At 41.8% G+C, this 25,320-nt stretch overlaps 1 protein-coding gene across 1 annotated transcript in view; it reads right to left on the reverse strand.

The window, feature by feature from the left end:
* The window catches only part of TLCD3A (TLC domain containing 3A), a 75,951-nt gene extending 52,215 nt beyond the window's left edge, over nt 1-23,736 (reverse strand). Inside the window, exon 1 of the mRNA XM_089668451.1 lies at nt 23,547-23,736. Coding sequence (XP_089524577.1) covers nt 23,547-23,668 — 122 coding nt within the window. The 5' untranslated portion in view covers nt 23,669-23,736. The remainder of the gene's footprint in view (nt 1-23,546) is intronic.
* Nucleotides 23,737-25,320: the final 1,584 nt, after the last annotated feature.

Raw genomic sequence — 25,320 nt, forward strand, 5'->3', positions numbered from 1 at the left:
TCCAACCTGACAGAGCTTGAGCTATTTTGCAAATACGAATAGGCAAAAATATCACTCTAGATGTGCAAAGTTGGTAGAGACATCCCCAAAAAGACTTGCAGCTGGAATTGCGGTGAAAGGTGGTTCTACAAAGTATTGACTCAGGGGGGCTGAATATAAATGCATGCCACACATTTCACATCTTTATTTGTCAAAAATGTTCAAAACCATTTCATTTTCCTTCCACTTCACAATTATGTGCCACTGTGTGTTGGTCTATCACATAAAATCCCAATAAAATACATTTACATTTTTGGATGCAACATGAGAAAATGTGGAAAATTTCAAGGGGTATAAATACTTTTTCCAGGCACTCTATGATGGCAGAGCATGAGGCAGAGGAGATGAGACTATGGAGAGTCTATATCAGCCTTTCTCAACCAGGGGGCCCAGGCACCCTGGGGTGCCTTCAGGCTTCTTCAGTTGTGCCTTGGCAAAATGCCCCAAAAATGTATACAAGCCAGCAGGTGGATCAGCCACAGGTTTTCATTGTGCACTTTAATGACCTTGTAGCTGTCAGCATCCTAACAACCAATGACATCATCAGTTGATAAGGAGGACGTCGGGTGCATGCACATCATCTTTGTTTGGCCCTCCCCTGCCCCTCTCCATTAGCACTGGGGTCACATTAACATTACCTTAATTCAAACGGTCTGATGCCCGCAAGGCCCCACGCCAGCGTCAGTATTTTCACAGAGTTTTTCTGGGTGCAAGTCTTTGGCCATTTAGATTGAATGATGTGGGATGATGTCGCTCCTGCTCATGTGCAAGAGTGAGGTCATCCCGGAGTAATGGCAGTATGCTGTAATGTAACTGAACTGTGCACGTGCAGCTCTGTGTCCATTTTGTAGAGGATTGCAAACAGAACTTTACTGCAGAAGAGACATTCCATGTTTCTTCAAACAGTATGTATTTTTTTACATTTAGTTCTACTTTAAATAAAAATGTCAAGACGAAAGTTACTTACCTGCAAAGAAGACTTGCCCCCCCCCCATAAACCGCTTCAGAAACCAACACTTCTGGGAGTGTCAATCTTCTGTGTTCCCCACAGAGCTAAGCGTTTTTTTCCTACCGCTAAGCACTGCAGAAAAAGCAGATCAACACCTCCTGAATTGTCAGTTTCTGCAAATACTCTGGGGGGAGATTTCTTCTCATCAGAGATACATAGGTGTCCGTTTATGAACCAGCAGTAATAGATCGCTGCTCAGTTCTCCGGCATTCTCGGAGAACACAGTTCTCCTGTGAATGCCGTGTATTAAGCATATGTAGATCAGTTCTCCAAACGAAGGGAGAACGGTCTACAAACACTGGAGAACGGTCTACAAAAGCTGGGAAACGGCTGATTTTACTATAATCTCGCGAGATTACAGTAAAAGATCAGTTTACTAAGCAGAGGTAAATTATCTCTGCTTAGTTTGCAGTCCCTCCGATGCTCCAGCTCCGGGCTGGAGAATCTGCAGGGAGAACACAGATCTCCAGTGAAGGGCTGAACATGTTCTCCTGAGTGTTATAAACTTTGAATGACCAGAGAATAGCTGCAATCCTCTGAATCACAGCTATTCTCTGTGTCATAAAAGGACACCTTGGTGAGACTGGTAAGTATTTATCTCCTTTGCAGGTAATTCTTCTGTTGGCATGTTTATTAAAGCAGCTTTTTAAACATAATCCTGGTTCTCTCCAGAGAGTTGTCACTTGACCAATGCTAAACCAAGGTTTCTGCTAAAGTCTTTGTGGCCCATTATCAAAAGACCACATTCTCAGTGTTTTGGCTCTGCTCATATGATAGGGGGGTATGCAGATGCAAGTGGGAGAATAGCTACCTTTAAGGTGCGTTTTTAAATTAAGTATGAATACATATGCGAAAACAAATACATGCATTTGAATAAGCCTACTTTACACCAGAGTGTTGCTTTCATGTGTGTTGAAAAAACTATAGCATAAATAGTTCCTAAAAACTAATGCAGCTACCATATCTAAGGTCTGGTAAGCTGTGATATATAAAATGTTTGTTTTTGGATTTATATATTAATCTCTTAGATTGTAAGCTCCCAGGATCAGGGCCCTCCTATCCCTCTTGTATTGAACTGTATTGTTGCTGTATTGTCTCCCGTTATATTATACAGCGCTGAGCAAACTGTTGGTGCTATATAAATCCTGTATAATAATTATATATATATCTCCTAGATTGTAAGCTCCGAGGAGCAGGGCCCTCCTATCCCTCTTGTATTGAACTGTATTGTTGCCGTATTGTCTCCCATTATATTATAAAGCACTGAGCAAACTGTTGGTGCTATATAAATCCTGTATAATAATAATAATATATAGCTATAGCTGGCATGTTAAACCAGTGTTTTTGGGCTAGAGGTCATATTTTTCATTTTTTAATGCAGAACTAAGTCAGTTAAAATGTATGCAACCCCCAAAATAAACACCTTTAATTGCTCTTTTTGGTCTGTTAAAAAAAATTGATCTTTTCAGAAATTCACAGCTGTCCTGTGTCCTTTCTTCCACACATCCTGTGTTATCTGAAAGTGCCCTTCTACTTCTTATCTTGGGCTACAGAATGATTAAACAGCCCATAGATTATGCTATTTTCTTTCCTTACACCACTGGTGGAAGAAAAAAATATTGCTTGATTCCCCATCAACACAGTCAGTGTGATCGCAGTGATTGCATGAAAAAAACTTGCTTGATCAACGGATCCATTTCAGTACAACCAGCCTGCCCATAGAGGGATTGAATCTCAGCCAGTCCCTGCTGAACCGGCCAAGATTTGATCCATCTATGGCCGACTTTAGCTATTATGTTGTAGGGATGGGAGTAGAGAATATTCGAGCAGTTTAACAAAAAACACTGGGTAGGGCTGATTTACACTCAATCCACAAAAATCCTGTGTGAAGTCAGCCCACAACATGACTTAGGAGTCAAGTTCAATTCTGACAGATCAATGGGTATTTTTCTGGACTTGTAGTGTTGTAGGATAAAACATGGGAAAATGTGCATGTATTCAAGATGTCACTGCATATCTTTTTTTTGCCTTGACATACACATTAAAGGAAAGCTATTGTAAAGGAAGTATGCAGACTACCATTGTTGAACTCCTGAAGAAAAGCTACTTTCCTGGTTCACATACTGATCCACTTTCTTCCATACTACAGTTGCAAGAAAAAGTATGTGAACCCCTTGGGATTACGTGGAGTTTTGCATGAATTGGGCATAAAATGTGCTCTGAACGTCATCTAAGTCACAACAATAGAAGAACATAGTCTGCTGAACATAATACTACACAAACATTAGATGTTGCCATGGTTTAATTGCACATAACATGTAAACATTCACAGTGCAGGGAGGAAAAAGTATGTGAACCTTTGAACTTAATAACTGGTTGACCCTCCTTTGGCAGCAATAACCTCAACCAAACGTTTCCTGTAGTTGTAGATCAGACCTGCACAATGATCTGGAGTAATTTTGGACCACTCCTCTTGACAAAAATGTGTTTCAGTGTAGCAATATTCTTGGGATGTCTGGTGTGAATCGCTCTCTTAAGGTCATGCCACAGCATTTCAATCGGGTTGAGGTCAGGACTCTGACTGGGCCACTCCAGAAGTCGTATTCTGTGCTGTTGCAGCCACGTAATCCCAAGGGGTTCACATACTTTTTCTTGCAACTGTAGGGGTTATTGACCTGGAACAAGCAAGCGGATCAGGAATTCTGACTTTATTTTCTGTATGATGGTTCCAGGGCAGTAACCTAAAACCCATTGAAGCCAGAGAAAGCAAGATAGCTAGCATTTTTAGGAAAGGTTAGTAGCAGTAGCCTACTTATTTCTGTCATGTTTTCTTTTACACTATTCTCTGGCTGATGAAAGACAGTCCTTGAGTAATTTTGTATAGCTTTTTGTATTATTGAATTACTGATAATAATAATACAAATTTAAAAAATAAAAAACGTTTATACACTCACTGGCCAGTTTATTAGGTATACCTGTTCAATTGCTTGGTAACACAAATTGCTAATCCGCCAATCAAATGACAGCAACTCAATGCATTTAGGCATCTAGACGTGGTGAAGACGACTTGCTGAAGTAGTTCAAAATGAGCATCAGAATGGGGATTTAAGTGACCTTGAATGTGGCATGGTTGTTGGTGCCAGACGGACTGGTCTGAGAATTTCAAAAACTTCTGATCTACTGGGATTTTCACTCACAACCATCTCTAGGGAAATCGAGAATCATCAGACCAGGCATCTTGTTTCCAATCTTCTATTGTCCAATTTTGGTGAGCCTGTGGAAATCCACCCTGCATTCAATATCTGGTCTCCCACAGTACACAGAACATGGAAATGCAATTATTTTAGTAAATATAAACTGCTAAATACCTTTTATCATCAAACGTTAGAGCAGTCTTGTGACTTCTATCAGTGTCCAGCCAGGCACTGGTTTATTTTGTAAGAGGAGTTTTCATTTTCCTCTGGCTTTCCTATGACACTGCATAACCTCTATCCCTCTGTCTGCACAGTGCTGATTGGCCCTGTGCTGATCACATGCACTCTCTACCCATACACACTAAACTAAGCACGTGCAGAGTAACTTCTAGAGCTCTGTACTATCAGCAAATGGATTGGGGACAGAAGAAGAAGCTGAGGATCAGAGAAGACAGGATCAAACAGCCTTTTTACACAATGCAGAGGATGAACCCCTTTAGGTTTCAAAGTGAGAATAACAAGCATGCTTTACTGCATATACACACTAATTTTACTATTGTGGGTTTTTTTTTTTTTTTAAATTTAAATATTTATTAAATTTTTCATGTTAATACAAAAGCCCCAAAACAGGGAAATAATTCTCATACAAATAGACATTTATAACATTTCTACCTTTCCCTTACTAAAAACTCTTTTCTTTCCCATCCCACTACCCCCCCTTCCCGCCCCTCATCCCCGCTCCTCCCTCTCTGCAGACTCTAATCCATTCTAATCTCATTGAGGCTTATTAATTTTTTGCTAACATCCTAGTTCATATTTTCCTATATTTCTCCTTCAATCCTGCTCTTTCCCACTTTTCCCATCTCCTAAAATAAACTCTCATCCTATCTTCCTGCATATGGTATGATCTTTCCATTCTACCTATCTGGCTCACTCTATTAATCCAGTCTTCCTCCTTCGGTACCTCAGCTCTCCTCCAAAACTTGGGTATCAGCCCTTTCGCCGCATTCAAGAAGTACCAAATACCTGAATCTTTATATTTATTTACAGATGTCTCCACTTTGTGTAGGAGGCACGTCGTTGGGTCTAACCCTATGTCAATTTCAGTTATTTCTTCAATCAATTTAACTATTATCTTCCAAAAAGCCTGGATTTTCGGACATTCCCACCATATGTGAAACACCGTGCCTATCTCTCCACATCCTCTCCAACACATATTTGAGTTTTTTTTTTTTTTCCCGGATTTTTATTAGGGCAGTATATATTGGCTAAAGTACACTCTATCCCCTGAAGTCTACCTTTTAAGAATAAAAACCTCCCCTCCGGGTCGGTTCTTCTATCCTCCAGCTCAAATCTCGTATTCTTTGCCAAACCTATTGCAACCCCTTTTGCTCTTTTAATTGGAGAATCTGCATAGTACCATGTTGGATAGTATTTGGATTTCAATTTCACGTTTGCCTCTATCTCAAAGTGCGTCTCCTGTAAAAATACCACTGACGTCGCCCTATGATGTAACTCAATAAACAACCTAAATCCCTTCCCTGGACAACTCAGCCCGTTCACATTATAGGTTATAAACTGTATTTCTTCCATCATTCCCAATTAACTCCATCTCTCTTCCAGATTGCCTCTTCCTCTTTATCCCTTCTGTCGTGCAGAGTATTGACCCAATACCTCCTCCCCTCCCCCTCCTCTCCCTCCTCCCTCCCACCCAACTCCCGTCCCTCCCAACTTCCCTCCCCTCCCTCCCGCCCCCCCCCCCCCTCTTTTTAGGCCTGCTATTTGCCTACTGATCATTTGTGGAAATACAATCCACCTTTGATTTAATCTACAGGGCAAAAATAAAAAAAAAAAAACTCCACCCATGGACAACTTTTCCCCCTTCTCCAACCTCCCCCTCAACCCCTAAATCCTGCCTAAATATCTCAATAACAGTGGTTAGAAGACGGTTGGGAGAAGGCAGAGAAAGACAGGAGGGAGAGAGAGAGATAAAAAAACAAAAAAAAAAACACGTTATCTCTCTCCCTCTCCCCCTCCCCCCGCCTCCTCCCTCCAACAGACTGCCAGTCCTCCTTTCCTTTCATTCTGATTTCCCAGTGTTCTTCTTCCCAACCAGGAATCTCCAGTCTTTGTAGTTTAAGTCTATCACAAAAATATTGCAAATCTTCTGGGAACCTGAGATATGCTGTAGTTCCATTTCTCCACCCTATTAGGCACTCAGGGGTCCCCCATCTATATTGCCCGTTCTGTTCTTTCAATCTTTCCAATAGAGGTCTAAGAGTTCTCCTTCTCCACAGAGTCTCTGATGACAAATCCGCATATATCTGTATGTCTTTTCCTTCATACATAATTACTGATTTTCCCTTAATCCTCTTCCAAATTTTATCTTTATCTAGAAAGTCACAAAATTTAACAAGTATATCTCTTGGCCTTTCCTTTCCCGAATTTCCTTGGAGTTTTCCTTGCCTAAAAATTCCTTCCATTTTAATCCTTTCCATATCAGTATTGTCCATTATGGAGTTTAATATTTTACAGACCACCTCTTGCAAATTTTCTCCTTTTGAATTCTCTGGGACCCCTCGTATCCTAATATTTCTCCTCCTGTTCCTATTTTCTTGTATCTCAGTCTTATAGCGCAGTTTTTCTTGGGCTTTCCCTATATTGATTAGATAATTTGGGATTGTTTTTTTAACTTTTTCCTCCGTTTCTTCCACTCTCACCAAAAGATGTCCCAGATCATTTCGAATATTTACAATTTCTTGTTTTATTGTTTTTTCCAGACCTTTAAACATTTCTGCCATTTCCTGTTTGTTTGGTATTTGTAGCTCTGTCTCCATCTCTATATTAGCTGATAATTGTTGGCTACTAATGTCAAGGCCTAGTGATAGTCTAGGACTACATTCCAGACTTAGGTCTACTTCTCCTTTTCCACTATTACCCTGAGACCTTTCTGGAGTTATGTTTCCCTGGGAGGTATATTTTTTAATGGTACCGGTCTGAGTCCCTTTAGGCCCACTTCCTTTTGCCTTTTTTATTTTTCATTTTTCTATGGATCTTATTCTTCTTTATAGGCTCGGGGTTATGGAGAGACAGCTATTAATAAACAAATCGCACCTTATCCACTCACTTGGTTTTCAAACTTTTCTTTCGTTTTCCCTCTTCTCCTTTCCACTCCTTTACATTCCCCAGTCAAGGGGGGTCCCCTCTTTACTCTCATACACTGCTTCTCCTAAACAGCTCACAACAGGGTTCAGTGTTTATCAAGTTTCGACCAGATTCACTCACCCTCCTCGTGTCACTCTTCCTCTCATTACCCGGCTAGGAGCTCTCTTCAACTGTCATTCAGCTGGGCAGTGTGTACATTTAGGGGGCTCCCAAGTGTATCCTCCGCCTTTGTCTCTCCAATCCCCAGTGCCTCTCCTCCTTCACAAGCAGGGCTCCGAGCAGTGGGCCAGTCAGCAGGACCCCGGACAGTGGGCCACTAAGTATGACTCCATATAGTTGACCAGCAGTCAGGTCTTCGGCTAATAAGCCGGCAAACAGATCTCCGGGTAGGGACCGACCACCAGGACTCCGAGCTCTGAGTCTAGCATACAGAGCTCCAAACCGTGAGCTAGCTAGCAGGGCACCAGATAGTCAGCCGGCAAACAAAGGTCCGAGTATTGGACCGGCAACAGGGCTCCAATTAGTGAGCCTGTGAGCCGGGCAGCTGCTCTCCTTCCGCACCAAACACCGGCCGGCTTCCTGGTCTCCCAGCGGTGCTTAGCGGCTGACCACGTGGCCACACCGCTCCTCCACGTCTCCCAGCAGCCAGACACGCCTTCACCGTCGAGCACCGCAGCCGAACCCCGTCTCCCAGATCAGCTCTCCCACAGCGCTTCAGTCTATCCAAAGGGGACCACCATGCTGCAGTAAATTTTCCCACTATGCTTCCCCATTACAGGTAGGGGTTTGGGGAGGTCGGGTGGAGGAGCTCTCCTCAGCCGCCATGGTTAGGCTCCGCCCCCAGCATGTACTATTGTGGGTTTAGTAACACTTTAAGCTGGCCACTGGGAATGTTTTCAGGAACATTGTTTGAGTTTCCAGTTTTGGGGTCAAATTGATGTTCGTTTTCAACCGCAATTATGAGAAAATTGGAAAGGGCAGGATGGATTTTTTTTCCTCCAACAAATTAATTGTGGTTTATCGTGTAGGAAATTACATTCACTCCAAAAGCAAATGTTAAAATCATAAGATATTTTTATTATTTTGAATGACATTCACCAAGTCACTAAATGTACCAATAAGAATATTGGTACAAATGTCCACACAAACTGTCACAAGTTAGCCTGCAGTTTCTTGTTTGTGTTCTTACATCCTTGTTGCAGTGCTGTTCCTGATCCCTTTCACATGTGTTTGTCTGAGCTCACCTATGGGCGTCATCTGCTATCCTCTGGGTTTTATTTCCTTCCATTCCATCACTTTCTGGCCCGCCTCCTTGTTTGCCTGCCCATATAAGACATGCTCAGTCTAGGTAACTTTGCCTGAGCAACTTCCTAGTTGTCAGAGTGACTATGTGTTGCTATTGTCTGTATCCTGCATTGACTATTTGTGCACTGACCCCGGCTTCGTTCTCTGACTGTGCTATTTTTCAGCCCGTCCTGACTTCAGCTAGTCTATTGGATTTCCGTTTGACTCCTCCCATTGGAATAATAAGGCCCTTTCTGCAACCCTTTGGCAGGGTCTAGCAGACTGTATTAAAGACGAACTAGCTAGAAGAACCATACCCACCACCCTGGATGACTTGATTGCTCTTAGCATCCAAATCGATGTCCGCTTCCAGCAGCGAGATCTGGAAAGGTCTGGTCCACGTCACCCCCAAGTGGGTTCATTTGCTCCTGTTTTCCAAAAATCCCCTGAATGATCTACCTCTGCAACTGTACCGACATCCGAGGAACCTATGCAGTTAGGCCGAACACGCCTCACTCCACAAGAGCGATCGCGTCGCCTAAGACTTGGTCTATGCCTTTACTGTGGGGCTGAGGGTAATGTAATTAAGTCTTGTTCAGTCCGTCCGGGAAACTCTTGGGTCTAGGTCACTCTGAGGGAGGTGATCTAGACCAAAACCTGAACTCCACCACCTTCCCTCGAGTTGTTATACCTGTCTCCATCCATTGGGCTCTGAACTCGTACCAGGTTTCGGCTTATGTGGACTCTGGGGCAGCCAGAAATTTCATCGAACAGTCATTGGCCGCTGAATTGGGCATTCATCTTGTCCCCTTGATGACACCCCTGTCAGTATCTTCAGTTGATGGCTCTACCTTGGCCTTAGGACCTCTACACTTTCGAACTAACAGCATAACTATGCATGTGGGTGTTCTTCATCGTGAGGAAATCTCCTTCCTGATCCTCCGTAAGTCCTCAAGTCCCATCATTCTTGGACTTCCATGGTTGCAGAAACACTGACCCTATCTTGACTGGAACTCTGGCCACAAGTGTCAGGGGATTGTCTCAAGTTAGCCTGCAGTTTCTTGTTTGTGTTCTTACCTCTTTGCTGCAGTGCTGTTCCTGATCCCTTTCACATGTGTGTTTGTCTGTGCTCAACTATGGGCATTGTCTGCTGTTTGGGTTTTATTTCCTTCCCTTTCATCACTTCCTGGCCCACCTCCTTGTTTGCCTGCCTATATAAGACATGCTCAGTCTAGGCCACTTTGCCTGAGCAATTTCCTAGTTGTTGGAGTATCTGTGTGTTGCTATTGCTCGTATCCTGCATTGACTACTTGTATACCGACCCGGCTTCGTTCTGTGACTGTGCTTGTTTCCCGCCCGTCCTGAGCTCGGCTAGTCTAGTTGAATAGTCGGATTTCCGTTTGTCTCCACCTATTGTACTCTGCTCCCGTGAGCGGTCTCCTCAGCTGGGCGTACCCAGGGGCCGCGACCTGGTCCCAGCTTGCTGCAAGTCCATCCCCACCATCAGAGGCTCTGGTGAAGAAGCAGGCTGGGGCTTAGACTCCACGCCCCGGGCAACCCAAGTTAACTATCTACAAGGGCTCACTACCACAGATGCTGACACCAATATTTGTTTGTAAATCTACCAGAGTCTGGCCAGCTTTACCCAAAGAGATCCAACTGTTTCTTCCCCCATGGCCTGCAGCCAGGGTGGATAAAAATCGATGATTTTTTTTTTAAATAAAAAAAAAGATTTTTTGCATCTAAATTGAATTTTTTTGAGATTTATCAAATTTATTTGAATAAAATGCTTTTGGAGTAAAAATCTAGCTCGAAATAGTTTTCTATTTAACCCCTTGACGCCGATCGCACGCAAATATGCGGCAAATAAGGCGTCTGGGCCTTGACACCGAGTGGCCGCATATTTGCGTGCAAATAAAAAATACATATGTGCTGAGAGTGCGCGCCCTGCACGCTCCCAGCACGAATGTCCATTACTCCCGGAAAGGTCCCGATCTCCCCTTTTGATCGGGATCTTTTCCGATCATGTGATGGCGAATCGCGGCGGTCACATGACCGTTAAACCCTGCCCCGCCTCTTTTTTGAAACTCTTAAAGGGCCAATAGGTTAAGATGCATTCATAAATTAGTTTATTCAGCATGAAATGGAGCTTAGTAGGGCAGCACAGTGGCTAAATGGTTAGCACTTCTGCCTGGCAGTACTAGGGTCGTTGGTTCGAATCCCAGCCACGGCACCACCTTCCTGGAGTTTGCATGTTCTGCCTGTGCCTGCGTGGGTTTCCTCCGGGTACTCCGGTTTCCTCCCACACTCCAAAATCATGCTTGTACTGGCTCCTGTCTAAATTGGCCCTAGTATGTTATGTATGAATGTAAGTTTAGGGACCGTAGATTGTACACCCCTTGCAGGTTAGGGACTGATGTGAATGTACAATATATATGTAAAGCGCTGTGTAAATTGACGCTGCTATATAAGTACCTGAAATAATAATAATGGAGCATGAGGTTGCATATTCTGCAATATTTACATTTTTGGTCAACTCAATCAATGAATCCAAGCTCTGAAAGCTGAGATAACATGCATTGTATTGATGCATTCACACAATTTCACAGTAACCATGAAAAAAACATGAAATAAAAGAATTTGAGTAGTTCTCCAACTATGTGTGATTAACCTATTAACCTAAAATCGGTTCTGATATTGCTGTTTTACTAACCTAACAGCTTATTAATCGAAAAAGGAAACCTTCATTTGGTTTGCAAATATTAAAGATTCAAACTACCAGCAAGAATGAGTCAGATTCCTTACATTTAAAGAGCACCTGTCATTGTAGATCTATTATGACAGCTCCTGTTAGCCGGCATCCACTCACCTGCTGCCATGTCCCTCACCTTGTTGTGTCACTGTCGCATCACCAGCCATCCCATTAAAGTGAATGGGACTGTCGGAGAGTCAACAGCGGGTCAGAGGAGGCACCACTGCAGGACAGAGATGACAGTTGCTCTTTAAAAATTATGATTTAAATCAAGCCTTTTCACTAGTGATTTAAATCAACTTGATTTAAATCAAATCCACCCTGCCTGCAGCATCCCAGCATTTGTATATAAAGTACATCCTGCAGAGATACTGAGGAAGCCACAATAAACACTGCTAGTAAAAGGTCTTGGGAGACGGGAGAAGGGCTCTTTATCTGCCTGAACATGCACTCCATCTATCGGGTCTCAAGGGATCCTTCTAGTGGTAACTGTCACCAACATCTCCAGCAGCACAGCAGAATCTACAGTATAGAGAAGCTACGGTGGGTGGAATAGACTGAGATCTTCAAGTAAGGTGCAAAGAACTGTTTTTTTTTGTACAGCCTACATGGACAACGAAAGGATGTGCACTAAAAGAGCTGTTATCCTTTACACTCACCATGCCTGGTGTACAGAGGCTACTTTGGAACATTTCCTAGAATTAATAGCCTGCCTGACATACCACTCCGAGATATGTCAAAGAACTTCAGGCCAAAGTAAGGAAGATAATACATTTCACACCTCTTTGTTAACTGGGAAGAGCAGATGACAATATGTTCTGAAATTCCTCTTATCAGGTATCAGAGATTAAATTATGCATCATATAGTTTGTGTATGGTGTGTATCTGAAACAGCATAATTGCTTCTGTTACTGTGCACCCTCTCTGCCCCAAGGGTGCCAAGAAACCAACTTTACCGGTAGTCTCTACAAGCTAAAACATAATCCATAGTGTCTACAAAATAACAACACTAACGTTTCAATGCATGCCTGTAAACATAACAAAGAAGGTGTCATCAACAACCACCTACAATCCATCATTTTTTTTTTTTAAAAACTTCATCAGAAACAAATGACAGCTTGAATCTGATTGGCTGCTTTGTGCAAAACCACCACTTCACCATTCCTCCACTTTTATAGAACACTTGTCTGTATACATATCATAATAAATGTTTTAGTACCAATCAGATTATGGACCTCTTGTTCCTGTTACTAAACCCTAAGTTCTTACTGTTGATCCAATACTAAACCCACAACAGTAAAATCAGTCTGTATATGCAGTAAAGCATGCTTGTTATACTCACTGTGGAACCTAAGCGGTTAATCCTCTGCATTGTGTAAAAAGGATGTATTATCCTGACTTCTCTGATCCTCCCCTTCTACTGTCCTCAATCAAAACTAATTTTAGGTTAATCACACATAGTTGGAGAATTACTCAAATTCTTTTATTTCTCATGTTTTTTCTCATGGTTACTGTGAAATTGTGTGAATGCATCAATGCAGTGCATGTTATCTCAGCTTGCAGAGCTTGGATTCATTGCATGAGTTTACCAAAAATGTAAATATTGCAGAATATACAGCCTCATGCTACATAACTAAGCTGCATTTCATGCTGAATAAAGTAAATTATTAATGTATCTTAACCTCCCTGGCAGTATTCCCGAGTGTAGCTCGGGGTTAATCAGTGTAAAAAGTGGTAACCCCTAGCTACACTCGGGATTACCCTGCAGCATTGCTCTGGGATTCCCTCGATAACTTTCTTTGTCCTTCGCTCCCGCGATGTCCCCCCTGCAGTGTCCCTGACAATGTCCTCCAGCCGATGCCGGCATCCGTCTTCCGGGTTCTGTTCTCCGCGAGTGTCAAGACATACGGGGATGGAACCGGCGGGAAATTTACAAATTTTAAAAAGTGACATTCACTAAATACACTAAAATCACATAGTAAAACATTACTGTATCAAACCATTTCACATACGTTTTGTCCCTAGTGCTTTGTCCTGTGCCCTGCCTGCATTTGTACTGTTCTTTCTGCCTGGAAACTGAGAAACGTCCATGGCGTCCAAAAAGCGTCCCTTTAGGTCAAAAGTGGTTTTAGGACAGCTAGAGAACAGCGATAGTAAATCAGAACCACTTGCAGAATTGAGTGATAATGATTCGTGGGGAATTCGTCATCAGACACTGAAAAAGTTTTTGCGACTTTGCTCAGTGATGTGCGTACTTGGCGCTCTGTTTTTGGTTTGATTATATTATTTAATTAAATTTATTATTATTTTTTAGGATTATTTATTATATTATAATTTATGATTTCGTGTTTCAAATTTTATCATATCCGGGATTTACTAGACTCTTGTTCGGACCGATTTCAGTGAGTTATTCCTAAAAATTATAGGCCTACAATAAAAAAACTACATATTTCCATGCAAAAAAATGTACCGCTTTGAGCACAGAAATATTGACATAATCATACCGCTAGGGAGGTTAAATAAAAAAACTATCTTTATATATTAGATTTTTACTCCAAAAGCATTTTATTAAAATAAATTTGATAAAATAGAAAAAATCTGATTTAAATAAAAAAAATCCAATTTTTAAAAAAAGAAAAAATCATCGATTTTTATCCACCCTGGCTGCAAGCCATGGGGGAAGAAAAAGATCTCTTTGGGTAAAGCTGGCCACACTCTGGTAGATTTACAAACAAATGTTGGTGTGAACAGTTGTACAACTATTCTTATCAGTACATTTAGTGACTTGGTGAATGTCATTTAAAATGCATAAAAATATCTTATGATTTTAACATTTGCTTTTGGAGTGAATGTAATTTCCTGGGCGATAAACCACATAGACTTTTAGAAATTAATTTGTTGGAGGAAAAAACTCCATCCTGCCCCTTTCAGTTTTCTCATCATTGCGGTTGAAAACGAACATCAATTTGACCCCACAACTGAACAGTTCTGAAAGGAAAATTTAAATCCATCCAGGAAAGAAAAACATTTGAACTAAGAATGATAATTCTATTTGACACTAAAGATAACGGTCTTAATTTGGACATGGGATTCCTCAACCACTATCCGACAGCTTTATGACTATCTATTAGCTAAAACTTGACCCCCTCTGTGTGAGTGTTGTATCCCCCCTCCCCCCCTCACTTTTGATGTATCTTATCTGTAGCCCCTTTTTTTTTTTTTTTTCTCTCAATCCATTCTAACATTCTGCTTAAACTTTGTGATTTTTAATAGTACTGCTTAGACCTTGAAGAAGGGGACATACCCCGAAAGCTTGTCCTCAAAATTGTATGTTAGTGCAAATAAAAAAAGTATCACGGACAGTACTCAATTGTTTCTGTCGCAAATGCACTAATACGGCTACAATCACCCCACAACTGGAAACTCAAACAATGTTCCTGAAAAGTTTTCCAGTGAAATTGTTCTAGTGTATGGCCAGTTTAAAGTGTTACCAAACCCACAATAATAGAATCAGTCTGTATATGCAGTAAAGCATTCTTGTTATACTCACTGTGGAACCTAAGGGGTTAATCCCCTGCATTGTGTAAAAAGGATGTTTGATCCTGACTTCTCTGATCCTCCCCTTCCTCCAGTGTCTCCTGATAAAATATATTGTGTGGAGACACTGCACATGCTCAGTTTTATGTGTATTGCTAGAGAGGTTTTTTTTTTTTCTTGGGCGAGTGCATGTGATCAGCACAGGGCCAATCAGCACTGTCCAGACAGAGGTCTGGGGTTCTGCATCCTCCTTGAGAAAACTTCTACAAGTTTTAACCAGTGCTCTGCTGAACACTGACAGAGGTCACAAGACTGCTCAAACTGCTGATGAGAAAAGGTATTTAGCAGTTTATATTTACTAAAATAATTGCATTTTCATGTTGTGTGTACTGTGGGAAACCAGATATAGTCAATGCAGGGTCCTGGGTTTAGTAAAACTATAAATCAGGACTCCAGGATATTTTTTTTTCCAGACTTATATTGGTCCAGCTTGGCTTGATGTAAGTATCCATATCTGATATCTGGAGGGACCGCTGGGAATTCTGAAAATTACTGTAATCTGTGCTACATACAGTGATAAATGTTGCTGCTTCAGTGCCAGTTCACACTGATGTGGTGCGGGATTCACAGTGAATACTGTGCATTTCCTGCATCGTATCAGAAACGCACTCCATTCATGCAAACCGAGACGGGTGTCTATGTTATGTTATCGACACCACAAAAAGGTTTGCAGAACGCAGTGCGATTCGGTGAATCGGATCGTGTGGGTGTGAACACCCATGCAGTCTGATTCCAGTGTGGAAACAAAAGGTGCATACACCTTTCCTGCAGCTGCAGTGCGATTTGGGGTGTGATCGGAGCCATGCAAAATTAATGGCTCAAATTGCACTGCAAAAAAACGCATGTGATTTGAACAGGAATGCGGTTTACTGTACTGCAATAAACGGCACTCAATGACTTCCCCTCAACACACTGAATATGTGGGGGCCCTTACTCAGCATCTCCACCATGCAGAAAATACCTTGGGTTTTTGTTGTTGTTTCTTCAATAAAAGGTGGACAAGGTGGAGAGGAAAGGCAGAAGATGTTACGATCTCCACCGTGTCCAATCATATAATGCCTTGTATTCCTTGCATGGTGGAGGTGCTGAGCGATCAAACCCCTGTGGTCAGGGTGCAGAGGGGCAGCCACTGAAGCAAGATCTGGAAGATCACAGCTATCACTGCATCACTGTATGTAGCACAGACTACTACAGTGATTGTCAACATCCCCAGACAGCTCTTTGGATATCAGGTATTCATACTTATATCAAGACAATACTTTTATAAATACAGGCGTACCTTGGTTTTTGAACGCCTTGGTTAACGTAATTTTCGGTTTACGAATGAAAATCCTTTCAATATAATGCCTCGGTTTACGAATTTTTTTCGCAATACAAAGCATTTATAGCGCCGGCCCCGTGCCTTTAAAGTGCACTTTATAAAGAGTTTTAAATAGATAAGACTTTTTTTTTTACTTTCTAATTTTCTGACCTCTGGAACGGATTAATTGGTTTTCAATGCATTTACGAATTCATTTTTAATCATGTCCCTGTACAGTATTTATGCCTTTAAAGTGCACTTTATAAAGAGTTTTGAACAGATAAGACTTTTTTCTGACCTCCTGAATGGATTCATTGGCTTTCAATGCATTTACAAATAAATTTTTAATCATGTCCCTGTGCAGTATTTATGCCTTTAAAGTTCACTTTTTAAAAAGTTTTGAACAGATAAAAGACTTTTTTTTTACTTTTTTCTGACCTCCGGAATGGATTGTTTTTCAAAGCATTCCTATGGGAAACCACGTTTCGGTTTACAATTTTTTTCGCAATATGAAACATCCCGCAGAACGCATTCAATTCATAAACCGAGGTATGCCTGTATAGAAAAAGATCACTCCTGGAGTTTATCTTTAAATTATTGATTAGTAAACTGCATCAACAATCTGTCCCATGCAAGTATGTGATAGCCAGGTGTAAAATTGTGTGGCTTTAGGGCCCTTTCACACAGGCGTTCCGTTTTTTTCATCAGTTCAATGACGTTTTTTCAAAGAAAAAACAGATCAGTTCACATCAGTTAAGCATCAGTTCACATCAGTTTTTCGTCGTTTTTGTCATCAGTTTACATCAGTTTTTTCATCCGTCTACAGCCATTTACATCCGTTTTCATCCATTTTAATCCGTTTACTTTCGTCTACATCTGTTTACATTCGTTTTTCATCCATTCCGTTTTTTTGGGGCTTTTTACAGAAGAAAAATAGGGTTTTCTTCCATTCAAAAAAACGGATGTTAACAGATACAGATATTAACGGATATAAATGGATGATCATCCGTTTACATCCGCTAGTTTATAGAAATACATGGGTGTACTTTTTTCATCCGTAAACGGACAGATGAAAAAACGAACATATAGAACGCCCATGTGAAAGAGGCCTTAGAGCACTGATATCGCTAACCCATGTTCATAACTGAATGTTTAGGTCTACATAATAAATCATAGTAGTCATCGGAAGGTAAAATGATTTCTGATGAATCTGTTTATCCAAACTAATCATTCACAATGTTGTTACATTTAAAAGACTTGTTTTTAAAAAGGACTCATCATGTCTTTGATTCCACTGACAGTCCAGAGGAGGAAGGAAGTAGTAGTAGCATTGGATCATTTCCAAAGTCAGCATTTACAAACTTTTCTGGCTATGTTTACAAACTAGTACACACACAGGGACAATGTTTGAGTACAAGGTTAACATAACTGCGAAGAGGCTCTGTGTGGTCTCTGCAGAACTTCCAGCAATCTGGACATGTCTGTATCAGATGGATGTGGGTGGGGGCACCTGTTTTGGGGGATTCCCAGATATCCAAATCTACAATACAATGAAACTAGAATAACATTTGGTGGTCTCTATGAACCCTATCAAACTGCCTCTTGTGATTGCAGAGAAATCGCATACCCAGATTCAGAACACAGCATGCAAATCACAGATAAACACTTTGCTCTTCTTGCTTGGAACCTCAACTAATCTGTACTGAGAGATATCCAGGGGCTGGTTATAGAGACCTCATTCTACAAAAATGCTGGTCACATTGTGTTCCTGGGAAGTCGCTGATAGAGAACAAACATGCTGATTAGAATTCCAGATCATTCATCAGCCAGGCAACCGGCATTTTTAAAAAGGGAGGTCAACAATGGCTATGTTTGTCATATAGAGGTTTCTTTTAAAAATAATGCCCCGTGTACACGGGACACTTCTGAACGATGGAAACTAACTGCTGGAAAATGTAGGTTAAAAACGTCTGTTTAGCTGCGTTTGCATAACGCGTTTATGTGCGTTTGCGTTTAGAAGCGTTCTTTTAAAGATAAGCACAGGAGAGCCTCCCAAATGCCCAGAATGCACTGAAAAATGGTAAATTATTAACTATTTCAGACTGTTTCAGAGAAATACAGAGAGTAGAAGCAGAGACAGCAGTATGTGTTGATATTAGGTAGGTGTGAGTTGCTCATTAACATTTCTTTTGTTTCCAAGGGTGGGAAAGGTGTCTGCTGGAATGATTCATTAAGGTCACCTGGTAGTGGGTCTTCATGAGGAATTTGAGGTGTGAATGGTCATTAACATATCTTTTGTTTCCAAGGTCCGGAGAGGTCTGAGGTGTGAATTGGTCATTACAATGTGTGCCAAGCTTGCTAGGAACATCCTGTTTTCAGTGCTTTATCCATCTGAGTACCTTGAAAATGCTTTGCATGCATTTTTCATGATGAAAAAAGGCTCTGGATAGCATCGGGAACTGGAAGAGTTAAAAAAACTTTTCAGATGCAAATGCTTATAAACATGATTTGCCACGTTTAGCCGTGTTTACAAGCGTTTTGCATTTGAAATGCTGATAAAATCAACTGCTGACCGCAAGTTTTCTGCGTTCAAAAAAAAGATTGTAAACTCAAATGCCTGTAAACTACTGTACACGATGATGTGTACATGAACACATAGGAAAACATTAGGGTGAGTTCAGGAGCTGCTGAAAAAACGCTGAACAGCTCCTAAACGTGACTTTATCAGCTGCAGTGTACATGAGCCCTAAATCATAATTAGGTGACAGCATTTCCCAATATATATGTCTTTATGCAGGCATCTGATCTTAAGGGTAGGTACTGGAACAAAATATATAGTACCCTCTGTATACATACCACTGATTTCAGGAATCCAAGAAAATATGCTGGTGTTGGTGCATTAGATATAGGTAGTAAAAGCCCCCCCCCCCCCTTCCTATATACATATTGGAGATTTATGGGGTGTATGAATGAAAGTTTGGTGTATTAGATGTAGATTTACAGTGCTTCTGTACACATACCTCATAGTAAAACAGGTATGCAAAATAAAGGTTGCTATATGAAAGATTTTTAGTGCCCATTTACATGTACAGGGTGTATAAGATACAAGATATGAAGGTAATTTTAGGGACTGATTTATAAACAAAGTTCCTGGATGAATGTCCCAAGTATTTGCTTAGCCGTACCAAACTCTGGCTGCATTTTACTTAAGGGCTCATGTACACAAGGCATTTGGAAAACTCTTCTGAACGATGGAAACTGACTGCTGGAAAATGTAGATTAAAAAACGTCCGTTTAGCTGTGTTTGCATACCGCGTTTAGCCGTGCTTATGCACGTTTGCGTTTAGAAGCGTTTTTAAAAGATAAACTCAGGAGACCTTCCCAAATGCTCAGAATGCACTGAAAAATTGTAAATTCACTAAAAAAGGCTGCTACAATACCACGAGTTATTTTATCAAGTCATGCGGTATTTTAGTGGTGAAAAGCATGCATTAATGTTTCAGCTGTCAGCGGGATTCCCACTGACAGCTGAATGTAAAAGAAAGAATTGACGGCAATTAACCACTTCCTGTCTGGCCCATAAACGGCCGGATGGGAGCAGTGCAGGAACGGGTTGCTGTTCATAAACGGCACCCGCTTTTTCTGGCTGTGCTTGTTCCCTGGGAACACCGATCAACATGGGGACAAGGTGCTTTGGGGGGGGGGGACTCCCCCTACCCCAAAACACCCCCCCATGTTGAGGGCATGTGGCCTGATATGGTTCGGGGAGGGGGGGGGCACTTGCGCTCGTTCACCCCCTCCCACTTTCCTGACCTGCCGGGCTGTATGCTTGGATAAGAATCTAGTATGGATTTTGGGGGGGAACCCCACGCCATTTTTTTTTTTATTTTGGCATGGAGCTTCCTCTCAAAATCCATACCAGACCCAAAGGGCTTGGTATGGATGGGAGGGGGGACCCCACGCCGTTTTTTAAAACTATTTTTTAATTTCTGGCAATTCTTTCTTTTACATTCAGCTGACAGCTGAAACATGATGCATGCTTTTCACTACTAAAATTCTGCATGGCTTGATAAAATCATGCAATATTTCAGTAGCCTTTTTTAGTGGATTCAAATTATTTATTTTTTTTAAATGCTATGCGGTGTCCTACCGCATAATCCGGTGCAGTAGGATACCGCTTAGCGAATTGTGCCCTGGGTATGGACCAGTGAAAAAACGCTTCTAAATGCAAACACTTATAAACGCAGTTAACCGTGTTTACAAGTGTTTGGCGTTTATTTTGATATAAATAGTAGCAATTGGATGCACATATTATTTATTTTGAGCATTTTTAAGTGAAGCGCGGCACATTTTGGAAAATAGTATTACTTAATACGTTGATTTCCTATGATTGTCAACTCCATCTAGTGGTCATAACACAGTATTTTTACTGACTGAGTTAATTTAAGAAACATACTGCAATATGACCAGTAGACGGAGCTGTTGATCATAGGAAAGTGATGTATTATGTTAAATATGGTCAAAACTCATGGCAGCAGGGAGAAGGCTTGTGACTTTTGTCCAGCACATATTTTATAAAAAGACTTCAAAGTATAGCAGATGAAGATCCTTCCTTATATATACAGGAGATATAATGTGCTCTTAGCTGTATCTCCTGTATAATACTCCTTGCATGTCATAGAGCTCATTTCTATAATGAACCTCTTATATCTGAGATGCAGGAAGTGTAGTGTCCTCCCTACACATACAGGAGATAACGGAGTTACATAATAGGAGGGTGATCTATTAGAATCTCTTGGTATGCAATGTTTTATATACACATACAGAAGATATGCTGGGAAGATGATCTGTCAGATCCTAGTAGTATACAATGTCCTCTATCTGTACACATACGTGTTCTATCCATACATACAGGAGATATGATGGGAAGGGGATGTGTCAGATTGTAGTGGTATAGTGTCTTTTATCTATACATACAGAAGATATAAGGGATAGATGATAAAGGATGATCTATCAGATCCTAGTATTATACAGTGTCCTCTATCTATACATAGAAGAGATATGATGAATAGAGTAGTATACAAAAGTTCTATACAGTTGTGCTCAAAAGTTTACATACCCTGGCAGAAATTGTGAAATTTTTGCACTGATATTGCAAATATGACTGATCATGCCAAAAAATGAATGCTCTTTTATTGAAGGATGATGATCATATGAAGCCATTTATTATCAAATAGTTGGTTGGCTCTTTTTAAATCATAATAATAACAACAGAAATAACCCAAAAGGATATGATCAAACGTTTACATACCCTGGAATGTTTGGCCTTGGTACAGACACACAAGGTGACACACACGGGTTAAAATGCCAGTTAGAGGTTAATGTCCCACATCTGTGGCTTTTTAAATTGCAGTTAGTATCAGTGTATAAATAGTCAATGAGTTTGTTAGCTCTTACATGGAAGCACTGACTGGGCTAGATACTGAGCCATGGGGATCAGAAAAGAACTGTCAAATGTCCTGCGTAACAAGGTAATGGAACTTTATAAAGATGGAAAAGGACATAAAAAGATGTCCAAAGCCTTGAATATGCCAATCAGTGCTGTAAAATCAAATGTGGAAAGTGGAAAGTTCGGGGATCTCTTGATACCAAGCCAAGGTCAGACAGACCAATAAAGATTGCAGCCACAACTGCCAGAAGAATTGTTCGGGATACAAAGGGAAACCCATAGGTAAGAAAAATACAGGCTGCTCTGGAAAAACACAGTGTGGTTGTTTTGAAGGAGCACAATATGATGACACTTGAACAAAAATGAGCTGCATGGTCGAGGTGCCAGAAAGAAGCCTTTACTGCATCAATGACACAAAAAGGCCTGGTTAGGCATCTCAAGGTGTTGTCAGGCATATTGTAACTGGGCTTTTTTGTGGCATTGGAGCAGTAAAAGCTTCTTTCTGGCACCTCCACCAAACAGCTCATTTTTGTTCAAGTATCAACATACTGTACTCCTTAAAAACAACCACCTTTTTCCAGAGCAGCCTGTATTTCTTTGAGGTTGCCTGTGGGGCTTTCTTTGAATCCTGGACAATTTGTCTGTCAGTTATGGCTGCAATATTTCTTGGTCTACCTGACCTTGGCTTGGTATCAAGAGATCCCCGAACTTTCCACTTCTTAATAGGTGATTTAACAGTACTGATTGGCATATTCAAGGCTTTGGACATCTTTTTATGTCCTTTTCCATCCTTATAAAGTTCCATTACCTTGTTACGCAAGACTTTTGACAGTTCTTTTCTGATCCCCATGGCTCAGTATCTAGCCTAGTCAGTTCTTCCACGTATGAGCTAACAAACTCATTGACTATTTATACACTGACACCAATTGCAATTTAAAAAGCCACAGATCTGGGACATTAACCTCTAATCGGCATTTTAACCCGTGTGTGTCACCTTGTGTGTCTGTACCAAGGCCAAACATTCCAGGGTATGTAAACTTTTGATCATGGCCATTTGGGTGATTTCTGTTATCATTAGGATTTAAAAAGGAGCCAAACAACTATTTGATAATAAATGGCTTCATATGACCATCATCCTTCAATAAAAGAGCATTTTTTGGCATGATCAGTCATATTTTCAACATCAATGCCAAAATTTCACAATTTCTGCCAGGGTATGCAAACTTTTGAGCACAACTGTGTATACATACAGGAGATATGACAGAAAAGTGATGTATCAGAATATAGTAGTGTACACTGTTCTATCTATACATACAGAAGATAGGATGAGAAGGAGATATATCAGATCCTGGTAGTATACAGTGTCCTCTATGTATACATACAAGAGATATGGTGAATAGAGTAGTATACAATGTTCTAATAGTAATATGCACTGTTCTATCTATACATACAGAAGAAATGATGAGAAGGGGATACAGATCCCAGTGTCCTCTGGATAGATGATGGGAAGGGGATCTATGAGATCCTAGCAGTACCCAGTGGTCCTCTACCTACAGAGATGTAGGGGGTGGACGGTAGGTGCTGTGGCAGTAAGTGTACAGCCAAGTTGTGTATATGAGAAGAGTGGGATGTGGTACCGGGCCCTCCATTGATCACTGCCCCCCAACCCCCCCCCCCCCCCCCCCGCGGGGTGTGTGCAGTCCAGGCTCCAGATGTTGTCAGTGAGGAGGGGACAGATGTTCCGACCAGTCCCTTACCTGGCGCTGATGAGCGAGCAGTCCGCCTCCGACCACCCCGGCAGGGCCAGGCGGGCACAGCGACTGCACAGTAGGTAGAGCCCCGGGAAGAAGAGACATCCGGCAGCCAGTACATGCCACATCGTGCCCGCTAACACTTCGGCTGGTGCCCAAGTCCGGGAGCCGCCTGCCAACACCGCAACCCGCCCACCCTGACGTCACCGTCCCTCTAATCCGGCCCACCGCCGCCACACCAATGACACGACCACGCCCACCGGCTGTCAATCTTGGAATCCCCGTCCGGCCACGCCTACTGGATGGCTGAGAGCTGCTCCGCTGCATCCTGGCGGGTGGAGATGTGTGCGGCTCAGAATGGTGGGCGAAGCTGGTCTGGTCATGTACACGTATTCTGGGCTCCAGTCACGTCAGATCACACTACATGGCAGAGCATTATATAGGGATGTAGTGCTGCGTCCGAGATTCTCACACCCTCCTAAAGCTAGAAGGGTCCTTTTGAACATGTGACTTCCCATGTTGGTACCAGTCACGTGACATTTCATTGATAACAACTGAAGTAATGGCAGGAATCAGCAACATTGTCAATTTGCATCTATATTTTTTTTAAGGTGCATGTTACTGCAATGCACACTACATGCGTATGACACACACTGTCCTGACATTCAGGGCCATAGATGTTTTTTCTTGGCTAGTGGGTGGGGGCTAATTTTAGCCATGGGGTCCCAGAGGAATAAAAATGAGGCTGCAGGTCATGCTGAATTGTGCATGAGGCAAAATTGTGCAAACAGACATAAAGGCTTAAAATGAGTGCATATTACCCAGACGTCAGAGGTGTGTAACACCCAGGTGACAAACGGTGCATGAGGCACAGAGTGGAGGTCAGGAGTGCATATCACACGGGAGTGTGGAAGACACCTCAGGGGTCAGAAGTGTATAACACACAGTACAGGGGTGTGTAACACACAATACAGGGGTCTGGGGTGTGTAACACACAGAATACAGGGGTCAGAAGTGTATAACACACAGTACAGGGGTGTGTAACACACAATACAGGGGTCTGGGGAGTGTAACACAGAATACAGGGGTCAGAAGTGTATAACACACAGTACAGGGGTGTGTAACACACAATACAGGGGTCTGGGGTGTGTAACACACAGAATACAAGGGTCAGAAGTGTATAACACAGAGTACAGGGGTGTGTAACACACAATACAGGGGTCTGGGGTGTGTAACACACAGAATACAGGGGTCAGAAGTGTATAACACACAGTACATGGGTGTGTAACACAATACAGGGGTCTGGGGTGTGTAACACACAGAATACAGGGGTCAGTAGTGTGTAACACACAGAACAAGAGTGTGTAACAGTACAGGGGTCAGGAGGAGTATGTAACAGAGCACGGGTCAGGAGTGTGTAACTGAGTACTGGGGTCAGGAGTGTGTAAGAAACAAAGTACAGGGGTCAGGAGTGTGCAACTGACAGGGACCAGGAGTGTGTAACACACAAAGTATAGGGGTCAGGAGTGTGTAACAGACAAAGTACAGGGATCAGGAGTGTGTAACAGACAGGGACCAGGAGTGTGTAACACAGAAAGTATAGGGGTCAGGAGTGTGTAACACACAAAGTATAGGGGTCAGGAGTGTGTAACAGACAAAGTACAGGGATCAGGAGTGTGTAACAGACAGGGGCCAGAAGTGTGTAACACAGAAAGTATAGGGGTCAGGAGTGTGTAACAGACAAAGTACAGGGGTCAGGAGCGTGTAACAGACAGGCCAG

The sequence above is a fragment of the Staurois parvus genome, unplaced genomic scaffold, assembly GCF_062004578.1.
Source record: "Staurois parvus isolate SC_StPar_1 unplaced genomic scaffold, SC_StPar_1.0 ptg000058l, whole genome shotgun sequence".
In the NCBI taxonomy this organism is placed as follows: Eukaryota; Metazoa; Chordata; class Amphibia; order Anura; family Ranidae; genus Staurois; species Staurois parvus.